This window comes from Cryptotermes secundus, unplaced genomic scaffold (genome assembly GCF_002891405.2).
Source record: "Cryptotermes secundus unplaced genomic scaffold, Csec_1.0 scaffold585, whole genome shotgun sequence".
In the NCBI taxonomy this organism is placed as follows: Eukaryota; Metazoa; Arthropoda; class Insecta; order Blattodea; family Kalotermitidae; genus Cryptotermes; species Cryptotermes secundus.
Window position 1 is genome coordinate 502,007 of NW_019738966.1, and position 20,856 is coordinate 522,862.

At 39.8% G+C, this 20,856-nt stretch overlaps 1 protein-coding gene across 2 annotated transcripts in view; it reads left to right on the plus strand.

The window, feature by feature from the left end:
• LOC111871504 (diacylglycerol kinase 1) overlaps positions 1-20,856 on the plus strand; it is a 317,380-nt gene that overhangs the window by 267,318 nt on the left and 29,206 nt on the right. For both annotated transcript variants that reach the window (XM_023864665.2, XM_033754283.1), the window contains exons 7-12: positions 3,395-3,517; positions 5,206-5,255; positions 8,571-8,645; positions 11,751-11,870; positions 16,908-17,025; positions 17,533-17,738. In XM_023864665.2, the coding sequence (XP_023720433.1) occupies positions 3,395-3,517; positions 5,206-5,255; positions 8,571-8,645; positions 11,751-11,870; positions 16,908-17,025; positions 17,533-17,738 (692 nt within the window). The remainder of the gene's footprint in view (positions 1-3,394; positions 3,518-5,205; positions 5,256-8,570; positions 8,646-11,750; positions 11,871-16,907; positions 17,026-17,532; positions 17,739-20,856) is intronic.

Here is a 20,856-nt window from a genome sequence, read left to right on the forward strand (position 1 = left end):
GCTGACAATTCATTACAGTTATTACTATTACAGAAGTTTTCATTGATAAAGTCAGAAGTTTAATAGCATTTATAATCTATGAAGTGCTTTGTGCGTCCATGGTTAGTCATATTTAATCAATAATATTAATTTCAATATGACCATGGAATCCAATTTAGTGGCATTTGTCTTTATCAGTTTTGATAACTGAATTCTTTTATTTGATTTAATAATCGTAAGCTCTGAAGAGAGGAAGGCCCCACGATAATAACCAGAATTACAAGGGTGAGTGCTTATCAAGCTTCAATAATTCCGACAGGAATTATATTTAGAAGAGTGACTCCGCCTTGGAGTCGAGCCTCTCCTGGGGTTCATAACCAGATATTAGCGCTTGCCTGGAGGGTTGCTGTTTTAACGTTGAGGACCGTTCTCGCCGATGATTGGGCCGCGTCTGTCCATTGTCAAAGTCTGTTATACACGTTAACAACATTGCAAACTTTGAGGATTAATTTGGTGCATAACATACACGCCACCAACGAACTGTAATCAGCCCACGTGCTGAACACTGGCCCACAAAAATATTATCCTTCAAGTAACAATACTACTTTGCACCCACGTTTGCAACTTAAAAAGGAATTCTAGAATTAGAACATAAGTTCCAAAATACAATCTAAAATAGTGTCACGATTTTAATGACTATACAGGGTGTATCACAACTCAACGGCAGAACTTCAGAACTTCAGGAACGAACTCCTCGTGTACAGAGAAGAAAAAAGTATATGACAACATGGGTCCGGAAATGCATAGAGTAATAATTGTATCTGCACGCCACTGAAAAGAACTGGCGACATGAGTGCTTTCTATCGGTGGGTCGGCCTTTCACTGGGAGGACAGCTCTATGATTATCATGACGTCACCTGCTATTACTTCGTGATAAATTTTCTTCTGCCAATTCTTTTCAGTGGCGTGCAAACAAAATTACTACTCTATAATTATATGCATTTCCGGACCCATGTTGTCATACACTCTTCTTCTCTCTATATGAGGAGTCCATTCCTGAAGTTTTGCCGTTGAGTTATGATACACCCTGTATATGAGGTTTGGATTGGTAATTAAACAACTCTTTACTACACTTCACAAATATCACACAGAGAGTAGTGTTTCCAGTTACTGTCTTCGCTGCGCTGCAGCAGCGGATTCCCTCTGCTCCCAGGCTCACGTCCTCGCAGGCTGGCGGCCATCTCACACCAACCTCACAGTCACACTCACAGTTACGAGTACTTTAAGAATGGCGGTTTAGCACCAATCAGTTTTTCTTGGCGCCAAGCCTCTTGAGGCTCACGACCAGAAATCTTTTTCTTTAAACTGAACCCTTGCAGTCATAGTCCTCATGTGAAATCCTCTCTGACGAGAAGATGGGTTTGTCTCTTACCAATAGGCTTCGATTAACATAACGCACATATAGCATGTTATTGAAAATTCTTCTTTGTGCACTATATACAAGTCCTCATTCCAGGCTATGCAAAGCAGATTATGTCTATCTTACTTATCTTATGCTACAACGGCAGCTTAGTCATTTGAACGGTCGTAAGCTTGACCGCCGCTAAGTTTAAATGTGTTATATTTTCTACGTCTGGCATCGCCTAGTCATATGCTGCTAACATATATATTCTCATGATTTTGTATGATTTTTACTTGTTGCCTCCACAATTTTGTTATATAATCGTATACACACGGAGGTTTGAAAGCCTTCTACAAATCGCGGACCGATGTACATCTTGGAAAATTTCCAATGATGCGGAGAACCTAGTTTGCGGACACTGCATTTTTAAGAGGTAGGTATCTTCCGTTAATTCCCAGGTGGAGCAGGCATAAGTCATTACTGATCTGATCAGTGCTTTATGGAGGCTTAGTTTAACGTTGACGCTTAAACGCTCACATGAATAGGGTTTGGATTCTAATAAATGTTCTGAAGGTCGTGGCTTCAATCATTTCCATATACAGTCTGCATGTAATCCTCTTACCGAATATTACACGGAGATATTTCACATGACAGACAAACAGGACTGGAGGTTGCTCCTCGTTATTTAGTCTCGGAACGAACCGCACAGAAAACACCGCTTCCAACCTCTCTTCTATTGTTGCGTGCGCGTCTTTTGCGGGATCATGTGACGGCTACTTAGCCATTGCCTAACAACGTGCGTGTTTGTAGAGACGTTCCCTAGCAACGGCTGTCTCTACTAGTTTCACAATTCTGGCTTCCAGCATACATGTCATTATAGCATTAGTAGTCACGTAACGAGAACTAAAAGACCCACAAGTGAGTGGATGATTAAATGTTACCATTTTTTATTTTTATACAGTTAATGATGTTATCACATAAGAAATCCACCTGCAATTGATTTTCTAGAATAAAGCACCAGTGAATCCAGCACCAAAGAGGTCACAATTACTAGCGCCATAACTCAAGTGGTTAGTCGCTGGCTTCCCACCGCGGCGTCCCGGATTCGATCCCGGGTCTGGTCAAGTGGGATTTGTGGTGGAGAAAGTGGCGCTGTGGCAGGTTTTCTCCGAGTACTTTGGTTTCCTCTACCAATCGTCATTTCACCAATTGCTCCACAATTACCCTCACCTATCATCTGGGGTTGGTACAATAGGCCAGAAGTGGCCGCAGGACAAGGGACTTAGTCCCACCCCACTAGCAATGAAAGTAAAAACCTTTAACATACAGCCTTTACATCATACACGTATTTTATTTTTCCAATGGCCAGGGCCCTGACTGGGCTCCTGCAGCCCATTCAGGGCCCTGGCCTCTTATTCGGTTTCGTAATCATTTTTCGCAGACGGTAGGACTCCTTGGACGAATCATCAGCTCGTTGCAAGGCCTCTATCTAAACACTAGACAACACAAACACAGAATAAACACATGCACACACCAAACATTCATGCCTTGTGTGGGATTCGAAGCCACGATCCCAGTGTTCGAGCGAGCGTGGCAACTGTGACCGAACTTTACATAATGTCCGTGGGAAAATATTACTTTTCATGGAAGTTTAAGGTTACATATAGGTGCATATGAAGTTTTTTTTTTATTGCTAGTGGGGTGGGACTAAGTCCCTTGTACTGCGGCCACTTCTGGCCTACTGTACCAGCCCCAGATGATAGGTGAGGGTGATTGTGGAGCAATTGGTGGAATGAAGATTGGCAGGGGAAACCGAAGTACTCGGAGAAAACCTGCCCCAGGGCCACTTTGTCCACCACAAATCCCACTTGACCAGACCCGGGATCGAACCCGGGCCGCCGCGGTGGGAAGCCAGCGACTAACCGTTTGAGCTATGGCGAGGCCTTGCATATGAAGTAACTAAACCATTAATAGTGTTTCAAACATAAGTTTTGTTTATTTTCCTCCCCCTAGACATGCGGTACCTAGTGAGGAAGTCCAGCAGTGTGGATGTCCATGCTGTGAGGGTCTCTCTTAAAGATATTGTGTGCTACCTGTCTCTTATCGAGGGTGGGCGACCAGAGGACAAACTAGAGTGTAAGTCAACGTCACAAAATTTACTATTCCAAAGCTATTTTCAGAAAAAAGATATATATAATTTGGCAAACAAATCTGTAAAGCTTATTTCAAGAAAATATTTGTTGTATACTCATATAATACTTATGCTGGCATAGAAATACAGAAAAAGAATGGTACAGTACCACATAATACATTTACCTAACTTTATTTGATTGGTTCATAATTAATTGTAGTCCACAAATCAGGATTAATTTTCTGTCAAAGAATAATGCAATCAAGGGGAAAAAGATAATTATTTATTTGCAAGTACAGTTTCTAAGTTATTATGCCTGATTGCTCAAAAGATTTTGGATAATAATTCTGAAGTTACAAATAACTGTAACCCATCAATATACTACATACAGTTTATTTTTCAAATAAATAGTAACGTAAACCAATATTGGGTTTGGGATGGCGAAGGTTGACCCTACTTACGAAAGTTCAGATTCCACGCCAGATTATACAAATTGAAAACACCAATATCTGATGTGTCGTATTTTTTTGGAGTCCCAACCCAGGGTTGTCCCTTCAACAAGGGACCAAAATAGTTTTTGAAAGTCACATAGTTATTTACATTATTTCACTATCTGAAATCTAATTACTTGTAATTCCAACATCTAACACCTTCGAAGAGAAAGTTTATTTTGTTTTTAATTTTAAAATTGCTTTATGCATTGTGATATTACATTTGAAAATGACTTTCTGTATGCTAGACTGAGTTCAACACAGAACCCTATCTGACTTCTGTTCATCCAACAATACAACAACCCAACAATGCCCAGATTTCATTTTCGACGTTGCGGTTTCAGTGCAGTATGTCTTGAATTCTGGACAAAATGAAAGAAAATGCAAATGCTCAAGTTTCTTCTATGAGCCATCTATAGTTGATGAAACCTTTAGGCACAAAATGTTACATCTATGTCTGAATCTCCATAAAAAATATCAAAATAAATTACTGCATTAATTTTAGGGTAATCTTGGAGAAGAGGGACAAGCCAGAAAGGTTATAGTGACGAGACAAATCTGGTCACTTTGATAATTACTGGTTTTGGGCTTTCACTGTGGTTCAATGTTGATGTTGATTCTGCTCTTCAGTCTTTGCATTTTCAGAGCTGGGTATGACAAAATTTGCTTCCGAAAACTTCGACAAAACTGTCATATTCACACGGTGCAAGAACCTATGAGCAGCGATAAGATCTTCAGTTTAACGACTGTGAGAGGTCTGTCCAGCTTTTCAAGACTTTTTACATGCCAGGATTCCTTTGGCACGAGAAGAATACTTCATACCATGCACTCATAACCTGTTTAGCCATTATTTGTAGACAACATATTGGCTTTATATTGCCAGCTTTGTATTATATCAAATTCCAGAAACATATAAAAAAGAGAGGTTACTTCAAATAAAAATGTGTCAGCAAATTTTATAGCAGAATGCTCAAATTTAAGCTATCATGTTGACTAGACGGTTCTATTGCATACACTCCAAAAGTATGGCATTATTCCTAAACCAATCATTCTGAAAAGCATAACCATATATGGAAGTATTCAGAGAAACTGTAGAGCAGTGAATGTAACCCAACTAATCAAATAAAATGAAGAAACATCAGAAATAATTTCTATTAGTAAATGCTCCTAACTGAATTCCACTTACATTTCTTTTGTTTCAGTCATGTTTCGCCTGTATGACACGGATGGAAACGGAGTTCTGGATACAAACGTAAGATTTCAAAAAACCTACAAAATTCTAACAAAATTATCTTACTGTTTTAAAATGTATGTTACAATCTTTTGAAACATTTATATTTCCTCATTCTAATAAGGAGAACTGAAGGGTCATATCAAGGATTCTCACTGCAAACAAAATTATATATTCTCACAGCAGATTAACTTCTACCTACCTATCCACCTACCTACCAATCAATCCACCCATCTACTACATACCAATCCATCCATCTACCTACCTACCTACATACCTACCTACCCAACCACCCACCCACCTTCCTACCTACCTACCTACGTACATATCTATCTATCATTGGCCCTAAGCCCTTTGTTGGACCTTGGCCGCTTTTTCAGTTTCTTAATCCTATACACAGTTGGTAAGAATCCTTGGACAAGGGATCAGCCCGAAGCAGCAGATTAACTCCATATATTGAAAATGGGCTCACACACACAAACATCAGTTGTATTATGAATTTTGCTCTCGATTCTTTTCCGTATGTACGAGTACCTCATCGTTATGTTGTACATATAAGCTGAGAAGAAAGTAAGTAACCCTCTGCATCATAATGGCCAATACATATACCGCCTAATTCAATATAAAAGACTCTGCATTTCGCTCACAGTAAAGGTAAAGTTGTCTCCAAGCTTAAATAACCTACATGACACAAAGAAGTATGGGGGACTGAAGGTAGAGTCCCATGCATTCTTAACCTCGGCACTAGAGGGAAATGAGTGGCCAGCTTTACTCTGACGGAAAGCGCTCACAGTGCCCAACAGATGGGGGACTGCGTGGGAATCAAAGGAAGTTTGGATGCTGCGAGAAGAGGAACTCTCTTTCCCACAAAAGGAATCGAGCCTCAATTCCTCGACAACCTAGTCCACACCTAGTTGTTATACCTACTTAGCCCCAATCCAATCTATGACTTAAAAATGATGGACCCGCTTTCTTAATATAATATGACAAATAACTTAGATCTGTCCCAGGTTTAACATTTTCTTGTGCCTAATAAAGCAGAGCCAGGGATGTAGTGCTTAAAACAAAAGTTCCGGGGTAGTCTAGCATGACAGACACCGTTCTGGTTGACAATCAGTGGTTACTCTGCACTCGTAAAGGCAAAACTGAACGCAAATACTTAAAGAAGCCTTAAGCCGAGAATTGGGAAACTGAATGAGTTATAACTTGTAAGATTTGAGATTTTCACGGCGGTGACTGAAGAATTCCGTCTTCTGGGATATGGCGCAGTATTGATCTTGTGTGAACCGACGTTTCGGAGGAAAGTATTGCCTCCATCTCCAGGATAGAAAAAGCCGCTGGTTCCTGCCTCGCGGATTTTTCTACCCTGAAGATGGAGGCGATACGTTCCTCCGAAACGTCAGTTCACACAATATCTACACGTCGCCACGTCCGATATGACGGCGTTCTTCAAGTTATAACTTATTTGTGCTAAACGTCACTGTTTTTAAAATAAGTGCCACCGTGGCCTCCCTGTGTTCTATAAGGCGGCAGGGGGCACTCCTTGACCGCCGTGACCCAACTACAGCCATGATCAGAACACAGTAACATTGGAGTACTTTTCTAGTGTTTTAACATATTTAAATGAGGTGTATCGCCTGTGCGGTCTAGTGGTCAGATTTCCTGGATACAGATCCAGAGGTCCGGGTTCGATTCCCGGCGCTACCAGATTTTCTGACAAGTAGTGGGTCTGGAACGGGGTCCACTCAGCCTCGTGAGGATAACTGAGGAGCTATTCAAGAAAATAGCGGCTCCGGTCTAGAAAACTGAAATTAACGGCCGTGGGGATTCGTTGTACTGACCACGCGACACCCTCTATCCGTTAAAGTTGGCACTAACTTCGCTGCTCGATCGGTATAGTTTGCTTGCGGACTAAAACCACGGAGTTTGTATGGAAGTCTAAATTGAGTGGTCTGAAAGTGCCTGCATACAACGAAATTAAATGGCGAAGGAAATGAGTAACTGAAAGAGAGATTTTAATAAGAGAAGGAGAAGTGGATTAAACTGAATCATTACGTACTTGAGCTGTAACTGAGTTAGAGCTACCAGACTTTCATTTTCCAATTACATGTCTCATTACCTCAAGGGTGTGATGAGGGGCGCTAATTTAGCCCCTGACAATAGAACCTAAATATCTTATGCTCTAACAGAAGAGTCTATCCTGTCCTAAATTTGGCTAAGATCCATCTAAAAGTTTCCCTCCCATATGTTCTTAATCTGAATTCCAGGATATCTGCCATCGAAAATTCTATGTGAATTTATGTTTCGCCCACCTGAACTATACATTCATCCTACAAAATGTTTATGATTTTCCTGTCTTAACAATAACAAGTGACCTCTATAAATAAATACTCCCTTAATTATTCAAGACCGTCCATTCGCAACTTGCTTCATCAATGCTGAGTACAAGAATAAAAAATTATGTTTATCCTTATTTAGAATTTAATAGCATTTTATTGCTTTTCAAGCAAGATATCAACATCAGGATAATTATGTACCTTGATAAACATTTTTAGATGCACTTATAAGCGAAATAAGTTACACCCTAAGATCTGATATTCTGAGGGGTCAATAAAAATACAGAGGCCTCATCTCTAGCACGGTTCTGGGTCTCACAAAGTCTTATCTAACCCTAAAGACAAACCTTCTTGGGATAAATAAATAATTCGATAAAACAAGACTGAAAAGGTGCAATCCACCCCAGATTACACAGTTTCTATATGCATCTGTTGCACCTCTTATGATTAGATTTAACATTTTTCTAACATTCTCTTACTCTTACGAAAGTACCTGTATGAAAATCAAAAACGCCCTACAATTTTTGTGAGGACATTTAATATCAAATTTCATCAAAATCTACCCAGTGATTCTGAAGTCCAAACATGGAAACTGACAGACGAAATCTCCTTGACATGCTATTCAGTTTATGCACACATGCATGTAATGTGTAACAAGGGGCAATGCTATACATGCAGGATGCAATTGCAACATACCGTATTTACGCATGTATAGGCCGCACATTTTTTTGCCAAAAATTCAATAGGAAAACTGGGGTGCGGCTTATATTCGAAATATTCGAAATCACACTTCATTTAAAAAAAATTATATTAGTAATAAGTAATACAGGGTGTAATACTCCTGAAATAATATTCCAAGAAAATTATTTTTTCTATAATTTCTGTCTGAAAATTGTGCTGCGGCCTATACACGCACGCGGCCTATACATGCGTAAATACGGTATCTTTCAAGGACGCCTGAAATATCGATATATTTTGGTAACATTCAGTTTCTTTGCAGGAAATGGACTGCATCGTTAATCAAATGATGAATGTTGCTGAATACCTTGGCTGGGATGTTACAGAACTCAAGCCTGTAAGTTTACTAATTTACATGTTCATACTGTGAATACACTACAAACACCTGGCAGTAAAAATATTATGTTTTGGACACTATCCATCGTCTTATCTAGATCTAAAAACCGTCCTGTTTATTTTTCAAAACACAACGTTTCGGAGACTGGATTCTGTCTCTGTCTACAGGTAAAACCTACTCAGTTGGGCCCAATCGACAGAGCTAGCCCCTATCTTCAGACACCTGTGCCAGCTTCATGAAGGAGTACACGGTCTCCGAAACGTCGTGTTTTGAAAAATAAACAGGACGGTTTTTAGATATAGATAAGACGATGGATAATGTCCAAAAACATAATATTTGTACTAATGTACCATCGTCACAAACTTTTAGACTCTGGTAGTATTCATCTGTAGATATTTTAACAATGCTCTCAATAACTCAGACCATAGAGTGTTCAGTGACTGGATGACAGTGAAAGGAGAACTGACAAGGGTATAGAAGAAAGTAGTCATGGCCTAATGTAAGTATTACTCCCCTATTTGGCTGGAGGGGCTGAGGAAAGCCATGAAACCCCTCAGGATAATCGTTTCATGGTTTAAATTTCAAAAAGTACCTCCCAAATACAAGTGAGCAGTGTTAAGCTAAGTTTGCAGGTCTTGTTATATGAAGTGTGCTTATCACAATATTGTAACGGATTTGATCAACACGTTGCCAGACAACAGCTTTATAAACACGGTCCAACACGCAGCAATAGATGAGGATGTGTTTTCTATGTCGTCCACTCCAAGTCCAGCGCTGTTAACGGACCAATCAACCTGCGGGCTGACAAGTGGCACGTATTTTCTCTGTGGTCTCCGCCATGCAACAATAGAGGAGTTATGTTTTCTGGGAGTGGTCCGTGCTGAGATGAGAATACGGGAATGGGAACTGACTTCACTTGAGCTCCGAAGTTCCAAGGGAACAACAGTTTTGCCAGGAGAAGGATCAGAAGACTTAGTGTGTGACGTTACATGTGCAGTAGTACATCGATATAGGGAGTGTGTAATTTAGTGAGACTTTTATAGTTCCTCTGTTGTAAATCCTTTGCAGGAAACCGATAGTGAAGACCAGTGGAAATAAACTGAGAAGATTAGTGTGGAGTGACTGTAAATTTTATAAAGCAGCAGCAGTGTAATAATTATTTGTAGTTTCGACTGACGACCTGTAGGTGGTTAATAAATGCAATTACCAATTCGAGCTCCATCTATAGTCACTCCTACATGTGACAATATACTCGTAAAATGGTAATTTCATGTAAGAAATTATGTGATTTGCTGAACAGTTTTAATTTATATGAATACAAATCATACTCTCCAAATTTATCTCTGACCAATTCTTTCTCGGTACCTCTTACTCATATTCAAGTAACCCCAAACAGATTGCTCATATCCCTTCATGTATCTTCACATTTTCGCTGTCACATTTTTCAATTCTGACAAAGCCTTTCGGCTATTTTTTTGTCCCAGATTTTTTACAAACCTTTCAGATGTTACAAGAACCGCAAGAAGAAGTACAATGTCATATCAGTTTATAGTTTTTCAATCTGGCTCCAGAATTCAGCAAGACATGAAGTGTTTGATACAGTACTGTATTCCGGGCTGGCAAGAACAACAAAACAGAACAAACTCTATAAACATATGTAGGATTTGAGGTTCTCTCAGCGGTGGCTATGAAGTTCTATCTTCTGGCATATAACGGCATGTAGTGCATTGAAAGTGAACCGAAATTTCAGAGAACCACGTTGCGTCCATCTTCAGATAGAAGACTAAGCCAAACAATAAATTGGCTTGCTCTGCTTGTTACCTGCTTCACGCTGTTTCTTGCTTGGTTCATTCTTTGACCCTGAATATGGAGATGATATATTCCTTCGAAACGTCGGTCGATTTCGATGGACTAAATGGCGCTATATCTGTAGTCTAGTGATCATAGTTCCTGGCTACAGATCCAGAGGTCCGGGTTCGATTCCCGGCGCTAACAGATTTCTTGAGAAGTAGTGGGTCTGGAACGGGATCCACTCAGCCTCGTGAGGATAATTGAGGAGCTATTTCAGGAAAATAGCGACTCCGGTCTAGAAAATCGAAATCAACGGCCGTGGGGATTCGTTGCGCTGACCAAGGGACACCCCGGTTTAGAAAACTGAAATTAACGACCGTGGGGATTCGTTGCACCGACCACACGATACCCTCTATCCGCTAAAGTTGGCACTAACTTCGTCGACAAGTGGCGGTCGCTCGGTCGATATAGTTCGCTTGCGGGCTAAAACCACGGAGTTTACACGGCGTTATATGCCAGAAGACATAACTCGTCTAAATGCTTATGTTCTGGTGTCGTCATCACACACACTACACCCTAGCAATTTGTATATGAGGGGACAGTAAGGAGAAGTTAAATTCGTTGAAACATTTACTATGCAATATACTACTTAACTAGGAAGCTGCCTGAGATAGTAACACTTCAGCCTTGTCAAGATATTCCTGGTTTAGATGTTGGCCATGATATTCACTACACTTACTGCAATTTGTTGTGGTTTTCCTCAGTTTCTCCAAGAAAATGCCCAGATATTGCCTCAAATTATGATATGACAGCTTCTTTCTACATCGTAGCCGAGGCACTATGCTACAACCCGAAAGGTCGCTGGTTAAATTCCCGGTGGGGTCATTGGACTTTTCAATTTATCTAATCCTTCCAGTCGCAATATGACCCTAGGGTCGACTCAGCCTCTAAGAGAAATGAGTACCAGGAATCTTCCTGGGGATAATGGGCGGCCGGCCGGCGCCATCTGTGAGCCGATTTTCTAAAGTAAATGTGGGAGGCTCAATGTCTCAGAACTCTATGGGTCTCCACGGCCTGTTACAGGGATAGCTTTACCTTTTTTGCCTCATCCCATCATTCAATATTATGTTGTCTCAGCTACTGAGACCATTATCCAATAAATAATAAACAAAATTAACTATGCTAATTTTTATTACTAAGCCCCACAGACTGTAGTACCTATGACCCAATGGTGACTATATTTTTCAGCCTCTGAACTTCAACTGATAGGGAAACAGCCATGCTCTAACACCATCATCTTTCCTGTGTTCACAGATCCTCCAAGACATGATGGTGGAAATTGATTATGATGCAGATGGTACAGTGTCCCTGGAAGAATGGAAGCGTGGTGGCATGACAACCATTCCATTGTTAGTGCTCTTAGGTCTAGATACGGTGAGTATAATCCTGATAATATTATGATATATGTTCACAAAATGCCGCCTCTATGGTCTAGTGGTCAGAGTTCCTGGCTACAGATCCTGAGGTCCTGGGTTCGATTTCCGGCGCTACCACATTTTCTGAGAAGTAGTGGGTCTGGAACGGGGTTCACAGCCTCGTGAGGATAATTGAGGAGCTATTTCAAGGAAATAATGGCTCCGGTCTAGAAAACCGAGTTTAACGGCCGTGTCGGTCCGTTGCGCTGACCACGCGACACCTTCTATTCGCTAAATTTGGCACTAACTTCGCCCGACAAGCGGCGGTCGCTCGGTCGGTATAGTTCGCTTGCGGACACAAGCCACGGAGTTTGTTTGCTTAGTTTGTTCACAAATTGCTAAGACAGATTTTATTCTATCAGAATTGTTGTCACAGAAACGAGTGTTCTGTGCTGTGCGTTGGAGCTGGAACACGTTTGGCCAACCGTTATTTAGTAATGGGTCAAAGTTAAAGTTATGTTACGACCGAAGGAGAGTCGGCCAGTATGTCTTGGTATCAAGCACCCATCTGGGGCTTAAGACCAGACCTATATTACTGTCAGACAGCTGCGGGTTTGTTGATGTGGGGCGCTCTCTCTGACGAGAGGACGAGTCTGTCGTTTAAACTGCTGTTGGCCGTCCCCAGCGCAGTTACTCTCGTGTCCGGGTCCCGTGGCACTTGTGACCATAATTTTACTGTCTCAGAATCAAGACTTCCATTTTCGTCGCCTCCTACGTCTCACAGGGTCACGGTGACCGGTCTATCTTGGGATAAAGCACCCACCTGGGGCTTACAATCAGATTTTCATTGCTGTCAGAGAGTTGCGGTTTTGAAGTGAGGCGATCTCTCTGACAAGAAGACGGGTCTGTCGTTTGCAATTGCCGCTGGTCCTCGCCAGCGCAGTCATTTTGGGTCCGAGTCTCGTGAGACTTGTAATCATATTTTACTGTGTCAGATTTGAGACTTCCCTTTTCGTCACCTCGTATGACTCGCAGGGCTACGGTGGAGGTATTTGACCCCACCTCCACATGTGAGCCCTCCAATTTATCTGTAGCAGAAAATTACAGTAGCAATGGTTCTCTTCTTAGTGCAGAACTTTCAGTCTTGTTTAAACTTCTAATATACATTTTAAACATTCTGAAAACAATGAAGTAGCACTGTAAATCAAATCCTGTGTTTCTGCTTGATGTACAACATTATCTCATCATTGGGTTTATACTTGTGTCTGTAATTTCCCCAAATTTCAGTCTGTAACATTTGTAACAATTATAGTCCTATAAGATTTGAGGCTTTCACGGCGGCGACTATGAAGAAAGCAGTTTTCTGGGATTTGGCACCGTGTATATGTGGTGTTAACCGACGTTTAGGAGGAACGTATCGCCTCCATCTTCAGAGTAGAAGAAAAAATATAAGAAATCTGCAAGCGAAGAGACCGTGAGAACCGGTAAAAGCAGACAGATGGAGGCGATACATTCCTCCGAAACGTCGGTTAACACCACATATACACGGTGCCAAATCCCAGAAGACTGCTTTCTTCAATTATAGTCCTGTTTCCACTGCATATAAATTTATTGGCTTATTGAAGACGTTTGCTCATATTCCAAAACATAAATGTAGTGCTGGAGACGTGACTGAAATCCTAAACATTTCTTAACGATTAAAACATTAACATTGTTCATCTTCCTGTGACATTTCTGAAAGTCACTGAAATAAACTCCGCTAAAATCTAATTTCTAATAGTGTGCATTACTTCCATATTTTGACCACAAAGCAATATTTTTCTGCAACAGAATTCTGTTATCTCCAGGTTTCAGCAACATAATTTTAAAGAGAAAAGTCTGAACTGATGCATAAATTCTTGCATTACAAGGTTTCTACTTGTTATTTTCTGATCTTTTTGTTTTATACTGACTGAGAGATCATGCTAGAACCATCATTTGTAACACCAGAAACCGATAACATACATTTTATACTTAGTTTAGCCTATACTTTATGAATGCTAAACACTGTTGATGAATAATAATTGGCAGCATTTATTAATGAACAGAAACACTGATTCTGTATGAAACTCAAACCAAACAGAACATAAGCAAAATTAGGACTTGCTTCTGATATACCATGCAACAGGAAAGAATGGGAGATCACATCCAAAGAGGAAGAGTAACTGTGAGTTACAAATGTATGGGATCAACTGCCTAAGTAGTACAAATAAAATTTGTATAAGTGTTCTACAGATATCCTGAAAATGTTCGCTGTGAGAACATCTGAAATATTGATAAATACCCAAAAGACTGCATGGCGTATTAACCTACAAGACCACAATTTAAATTGCTGAATCTCAATTTTCAAGTAACAGTCTACAATGAATATTAGAGTTAATTTTACCGACCACACAACACGTTTTTTATTTACTGTCACACTACATGTTTCGACCTCAAGAGGTCATCCCCAGGTGTACGAACACAGTTGCACAATCACACACAATCACATTCGTTTTTCCACTTATTTTGATCCTGTATCCTGTTCAGGTCCACGCTCAAATAATATGTGTCAAGTTCTTCTTATAAAATATAAGTTAAAAATAAGTTAAAAATACAAATGTTGAAAGTTAAAATTTAGAAATTAAAATTTAGTTCACTGTAGCTAGTTATATTATTACCACTTGGTTAAGAAGTTCATGAAATAAACTTCAACTCATCACATTGACTGCTCTTTCACTTTTGAAGGTCTTGTTGTTCTTTGGCATCCTCTGATGTTGGATCTATTACGTTCCTTGTCGTGATGGCTACTGATTGTCTTGTTTGTTGGGTTGGTTCCTGTAGGGTATTAGTGTTGGTGGTGGGGGGGTGTGCGGGTAGGGGTGGGGGTGGTATTCTGAGAAGATAAGTAAGTGGTTTTGGGATATATTATATTTCTTGCGTTTGATTTGCTTTTATTAGGTTATCATAAATTGGGTTGTAACTATCAGTCAAAGCTTCGTTCATTTGTAGATTTTGCTTAGTTAATTCATATATGTGGAAGCTTTCTAGTGTGTTCAGCATTTTTCCTTTCTTTTCTATGTGGAGTATTTCCATTGCTTTGTCTATGGTGTGGTAATTGTGCGTTGTGTCCAGTATGTGTTGGGCGAATTTTGATTTCTGCCCATTCGTTTTTATTTCCCTGATGTGTTCTTTGTATCTTGTTCTGAAGTTACGTCCTGTTTGGCCGACGTATTTTAGGTCACAATCTTTACACGTCATCTGGTATACTCCACAAAGGTTGTATTTATCCGCTGTTTCATGTTTTGTTCTTAGAAGCTTTTTTATTGTATTATTTGTTTTGAAAGCTATTTTTATATTGATATTTCGAAATAGCTTAGTGATTCTTCTAATGTTGGGGCCGAAGTATGTAAATTTGGTCCATTTTTTCTTCTGTGGTGTGTTGTTGTTAGGTGGTTTCGTATTGTAATTTCTCGCATATGGTGAATATTCATTATTTACAAGTATACGAGTTATAATATCTTCTTCTTTTATTGTTCCTTCGTTGGTGAGCTTGTATGTATTTATTCGATTGCGGAGGTAGTTGATAGCTGCCTTTTTATGTTCGTATGGATGATATGAAGTATTATGCAGTATGAGGTTGGTAGATGTAGGTTTCCTGTATATTTCAAATCTCAATTTTCAAGTAACAGTCTACAAGCCAGCAACAGTTTATTACAAGAAGCTGCTTATGAAATTGTTCCAAGAGTCTATAAAAATAATCATTTCTAACTACCTGTAATACTTGAATTTTTTACAGTAAAATCCTTCTTAAGAAGTCACCAGTCACTCTGGTAATGTAGAAATTCCCAAACTTTTATGGAACCCAGGAGTTCATTACAGTGTTCTAAGGAAATAAGCACAGATTGCAATCCTGAATCAGACAAATCCAATAATTACCCAGTACGCTATTTCCTTAAGATCAATATTACTGTTACCTTCCCAGTTATGCCTAGTTCTTCCAAGTGGTCTCTTTCCTTAATGTTTTCTGACTAACATTTTTATGCATTTCTCATCTCTCTCATAATGTCCTACTTGCCTCACTCTCTCTTCCACCTTTATTTCAACATCCTACCATTATTCTGTGAAGTTCCCCATAACAACTTTCTCCCCAGCATCCTGTTATGCTTACTGGAATATTTAACACGATGTTCTTAAATTATATGTTGTGACTGAGAATTAAAAGCAATGATAGTATTATAATTTCAATGAAAGCCTTTCTCTGTATGCTGTCCTTGAAAGAATTGCAAAAAATGTACTTTTTTTTATGTAGATAATGAGTTATTTTACATATTTGTTTCATACAGCCTATATTACATTGTTCAAGACACACTGCAACTTTACCTTATGGGTTTTAAATCAATTTTTGTTCATACTGAAACAAGCCAACTCCAGCAATCGTATGGGTACGTTTATCCTACACTCAGTGTTGCAAGTGTGCTATCAGAAGTGACACACTGATACAGTATTATACTAATTCTATATACTTCACTTACTAAACGGAGTAGAATCCTTCTTAAGAAGCTAAGAGTTGAGTAGATAATCAAGAATTTCCCACCGTTATATGGAATCTGCCTGAAAGGACCACTGCCAGTTCTAGGGAGCCAACCACTGGCACCTATCCAGAGCAAAACTTATCTGATCCATACAATTCATCCTATTTCGAGTTACTTAGTAAATATTATTCTCCCATCAATGTCTAGGACTTCCAAATAGTCTTACTCCTTCATATACTCCTACCAAAACTCTATATGTCTTACCCTTCATGCCCATGATCCACCAGTCACATTCTACTTAATGTTATCTTGATAACAGTATTTGGCAAGGCGTACCAATTACGCAGTTCCTCAAGGCAAGACAAAACCTAAACATAACCAGTGGGAAGGAAAGAACCTGGTTTAAAGGCATTTGACAACTGATGGCCTACAGTTATGAGATTACATGATTACCAACATCCACCAATAAAGGGAATCACTACGTTTATTCTGTGTTGTTGCAGAATGTTAAGGAAGATGGTAATCATTTGTGGCGACTGAAGCACTTCAGCAAACCAGCTTACTGTAACCTATGCCTCAATATGTTGGTTGGGCTTGGCAAGAAAGGGCTCTGCTGTGTTTGTAAGTGTATTTTGGTTATCCTGTTCATGAAAGTGCTTGACATAACAAAATCAATATTGGAATGGTCTTTAACTGTGACAGACTTTATTCTCAAAGTGGTTACCACAAGTCAGTAACTAGACAACAGATTTAACACCAAAAACAGGGCCAATTATTATTCAGTGGGTACCAGAAGCTCTTCCTCTGAGGGAAAAATTCATGGAACATGAAGCTGACTACTAACCTCCATCTCGTGTTGAGGTCAAGAATGGTGGAGCTTTGTCTTCACTCCCCATTAGCCTTCATGACATGGTGCTTAATTAATTAAGCATAGATAAAATGTTACTTTTACGTTAGAAAATGTCATTGTGATTCCGTAGCTTTAACTGATGACACACAAGAGATAAGAGATCACAGATCACAAGCCCTTCTGGCACATATACGTAACTAATTATTTGGTCAGTTATTCTGTCAGCTTATATCTGATTAACAGCTCAGCTGTTCTAAGGATTGTGTCTTGTATTTCAGTCTGTAAATATACTGTGCATGAGCGGTGTGTGCAGAGAGCCCCAGCCTCTTGTATAGCAACATATGTTAAATCAAAGAAGACCTCTCAGCTCATGTCACACCACTGGGTAGAGGGAAACTGCCATGGAAAATGCTCCAAGTGCAAGAAAACCATCAAGAGTTACAATGGCATCACAGGGCTGCATTGTCGGTGGTGTCAAATCACTGTAAGTCATCTTTCTTGTTTTTAAAAACCTTAAAATTCTCCACACATTATAAAAAATGTACGAAATTCATTATAGGATTGTTAAAATTAAGACATTGCTCCTGTAAACCTCCCTGTTTAAATCAGTATTTTTCAAAATGTGGCATCAATGGCCCTAGTAGTATCAAAGCAGCTTGCAGCGGTACCATAAGTCTTCATAGACAATTTTCAGCATTAAATAATAGTGAACTTTCAATGATTATTGTTCTAATACCATAAACTGCTTTGTAACAAATTAGAACATAACAAAGAAGTAACCCACAGTGACACAAGATATTCTGGTGATGTATCTATCAGCTGAAAACAAAATACATTAATTTATTCCTGTTCTGATCCAATTTCTCATTGGATCCTTATGTATGTTTAGCTGTTTCAGAGAGTAACAAGCACAAAAACTTTGACATGTCTTTTCTTTTGATGACTGCCGTTACATGGCTATATGAATTATATAAGGGGAAGACAATATCTCATCCTGTAGATGTTTTAAAAATATATAAACTTGTTTACCTTTCACATGCTTAGAATTATTGTAAATGTGTTCTTGTAAACTGTTGAATTGAAGACCCAGAGAGGGCTATGCCGTAGCTGAGGCAGTTAGTCATTGGCTTCCCACCAAGGTGGCATCAGTTCAATCACAGGTCAGGTCTTGCAGGATTTGTGATGAAAAAAGTTGCACTGGGATAGGTTATCTGAGTACTTCGGTTTCCACTGCCAGTTCTCATTCTACCAACTGATTCATATTCATTAATCGTCATATTATTGATACTGTACAGTCTCAATACTAACAGTGCCACAAAAAAAAAAAACAATCCAATCCAAGAAATGGGGCCTGAAGTAAACTTGTTTGTATGTTTCATATGAAATTTCTGACATGTCAGAATGTCCCAACAGCACAAAATTTATTTGGGTACACTGTACTTGAAGTTTTCATGGCAATGACTATCTTCTGGGATAGGGCTGTGCCATAGCTCAAGCAGTTAGTCGCTGGCTTCCCACCACTGTGGCCCGGGTTCAAGCCTGGGTCTGGTCAAGTGGGATTTGTAGTGGACAAAGTGGCACTGGGGAGGATTTTCTCCCAGTACTTCGGTTTCCCCTGCCAATTTTCATTCCACCAATTTCTCCATCATCATAATCACCTAGGGCAGGTACATTAGGCCAATCAGTGCCCGCCGTGCCGAGTGGACCCAGCTGGGCTCCACCCCCCACTATGCGAATAAAATCTCCTGGGATATGACACTCTGTAGTCTGGTAGAAGTTTACTGAAGTTTCAAAGGAACATATGCCACCATTTTCAGGATTAAGGAGTAAGCCAAGTAAGCACAGCATCACATCTCAGGTGACAATATTCTTTTCTTGTGTGGCTATATTTAAAAATAAACCTGCCCTTTCTTACAATGGGTTCCATCCATATCACATGATTCTACTTTAGTGAACAAATGGGACATTACAGATTCATTTGTGGGTGGTATATTGTGTATCAGTCATTCAGAAACATTAGCACTTATTCTCTTATTGTAGTAACTGACTTGTCTTATATCGTGTAACAATGATCTATAGAGACGAAATAAATACTTTACTTTACTTTACTTGAATGGTTTTGCATTCTTTTGAGCAGTTACTCTAGTCACTCATCCTTGCAATGTAACATTCAACTCTTGAAAACAATTTTTCTTCAGTATTTCTGTATATTAATTGATAATTTTTATATCAATATTTCCATTTAGAGGGACCTAATTAATGTCATGGTAGTATGTAGCTAAAGAAGAAATTACACACCATCTTCACCACTGCAGCCCAGATGACTGAAGGGCACAGTGGTTCTCTCAGAGGAGGCTCTGAATTAATAATTACAAATCACACAATAATTTACCAATGAAAATGAAACTAGGCAAGTACATACCACAGTAGATGTGGAGATATTGAAGATAGTAATATTGGTTTCCCTCTGCCTGAACATAGAGGCCAACATGAAGCTCCATGTTAATGAAAGTTGAAGTCAGCATGGCTGGAGAGACTGCAGTAGTTTTGCTGGTAACATTTCCTTTCAGGTCATCACTAGTGCAAGGTTAATGTTGGAACACCCTATTCTTCACCAGACCCCACTTGAAGAAGCTCAAAGAAGCAACGTCCTCAGTCCATGGTGGCCAAAGTCTTTTTGAGTAATTCTCTCCCCATAGAAACTTCTGATTTCTTCCAAGGCTGGGTGAGATATGTGACACACCACCTCACCTTATTGAAAATAACCAAATGTCAGCTCCCAGTCAACCAACTGGTTCATAAATTCTTTCAAATTGTCAAGGTAGACATTGGTGTTGACAGTTGTGTGGAAGAAGACCAGGACAACAGTGTGGGTTGGTGACAGAGACATCCCGTCTTTCTGCAAATGGAGGGGATACATGAATGGCAGGAGTATTTGTGACAGTCCACACTCAAGTATCCTGTGGCTGACGTATCCCAACAGACGAAACGAATCTCCACCACAAAACCATGTCATGTCCAAGTTGTCAGGGTTTTAGGCAACAAGTGTTTCACAACACTAACAGTAGGCCACTCTTTTCTGAATATCAAGAGGATGGAGTTCCTGGACAACAGCAACACAGCACAGATCAATCCTTTCTTTACATGCTGCACTTTGACACGAACTGGACACACTCGTCTCCTGCAATGACGTAGTAACTTCACAGGTGAAGGCTGGAGGCGCTGCCATGTGCCCTGCACCGTTATCAGTCCCCGCAGGTCGACCTTCTCACTAAAGAGGTTGCAGAGTTCTTTCAGTCCCTAGTTTTTGCTCTATCTTCGGACTAACCCTCTCTGATGGTGCTGCAAAACAGAACCGGTTTCTGTACGCTCTGAACGATGCCTAACATCGTTTGAACCGGGCTGAACAATCTGTATCCAAGTACAGGCGTACAAGAAAAATATGTTACGCAGTCGTGTACATTGCATCTCCACACAGCACGTGGAATTATGGGCTAAAGCACATGGTGCGAACCTTGCTCAGAAACATTGGCTTAATGTTGTCAAGTTTAGTCTTCATCCACAAATTATTTCGTTATTTACAATATTAATTCGGGGCCTCT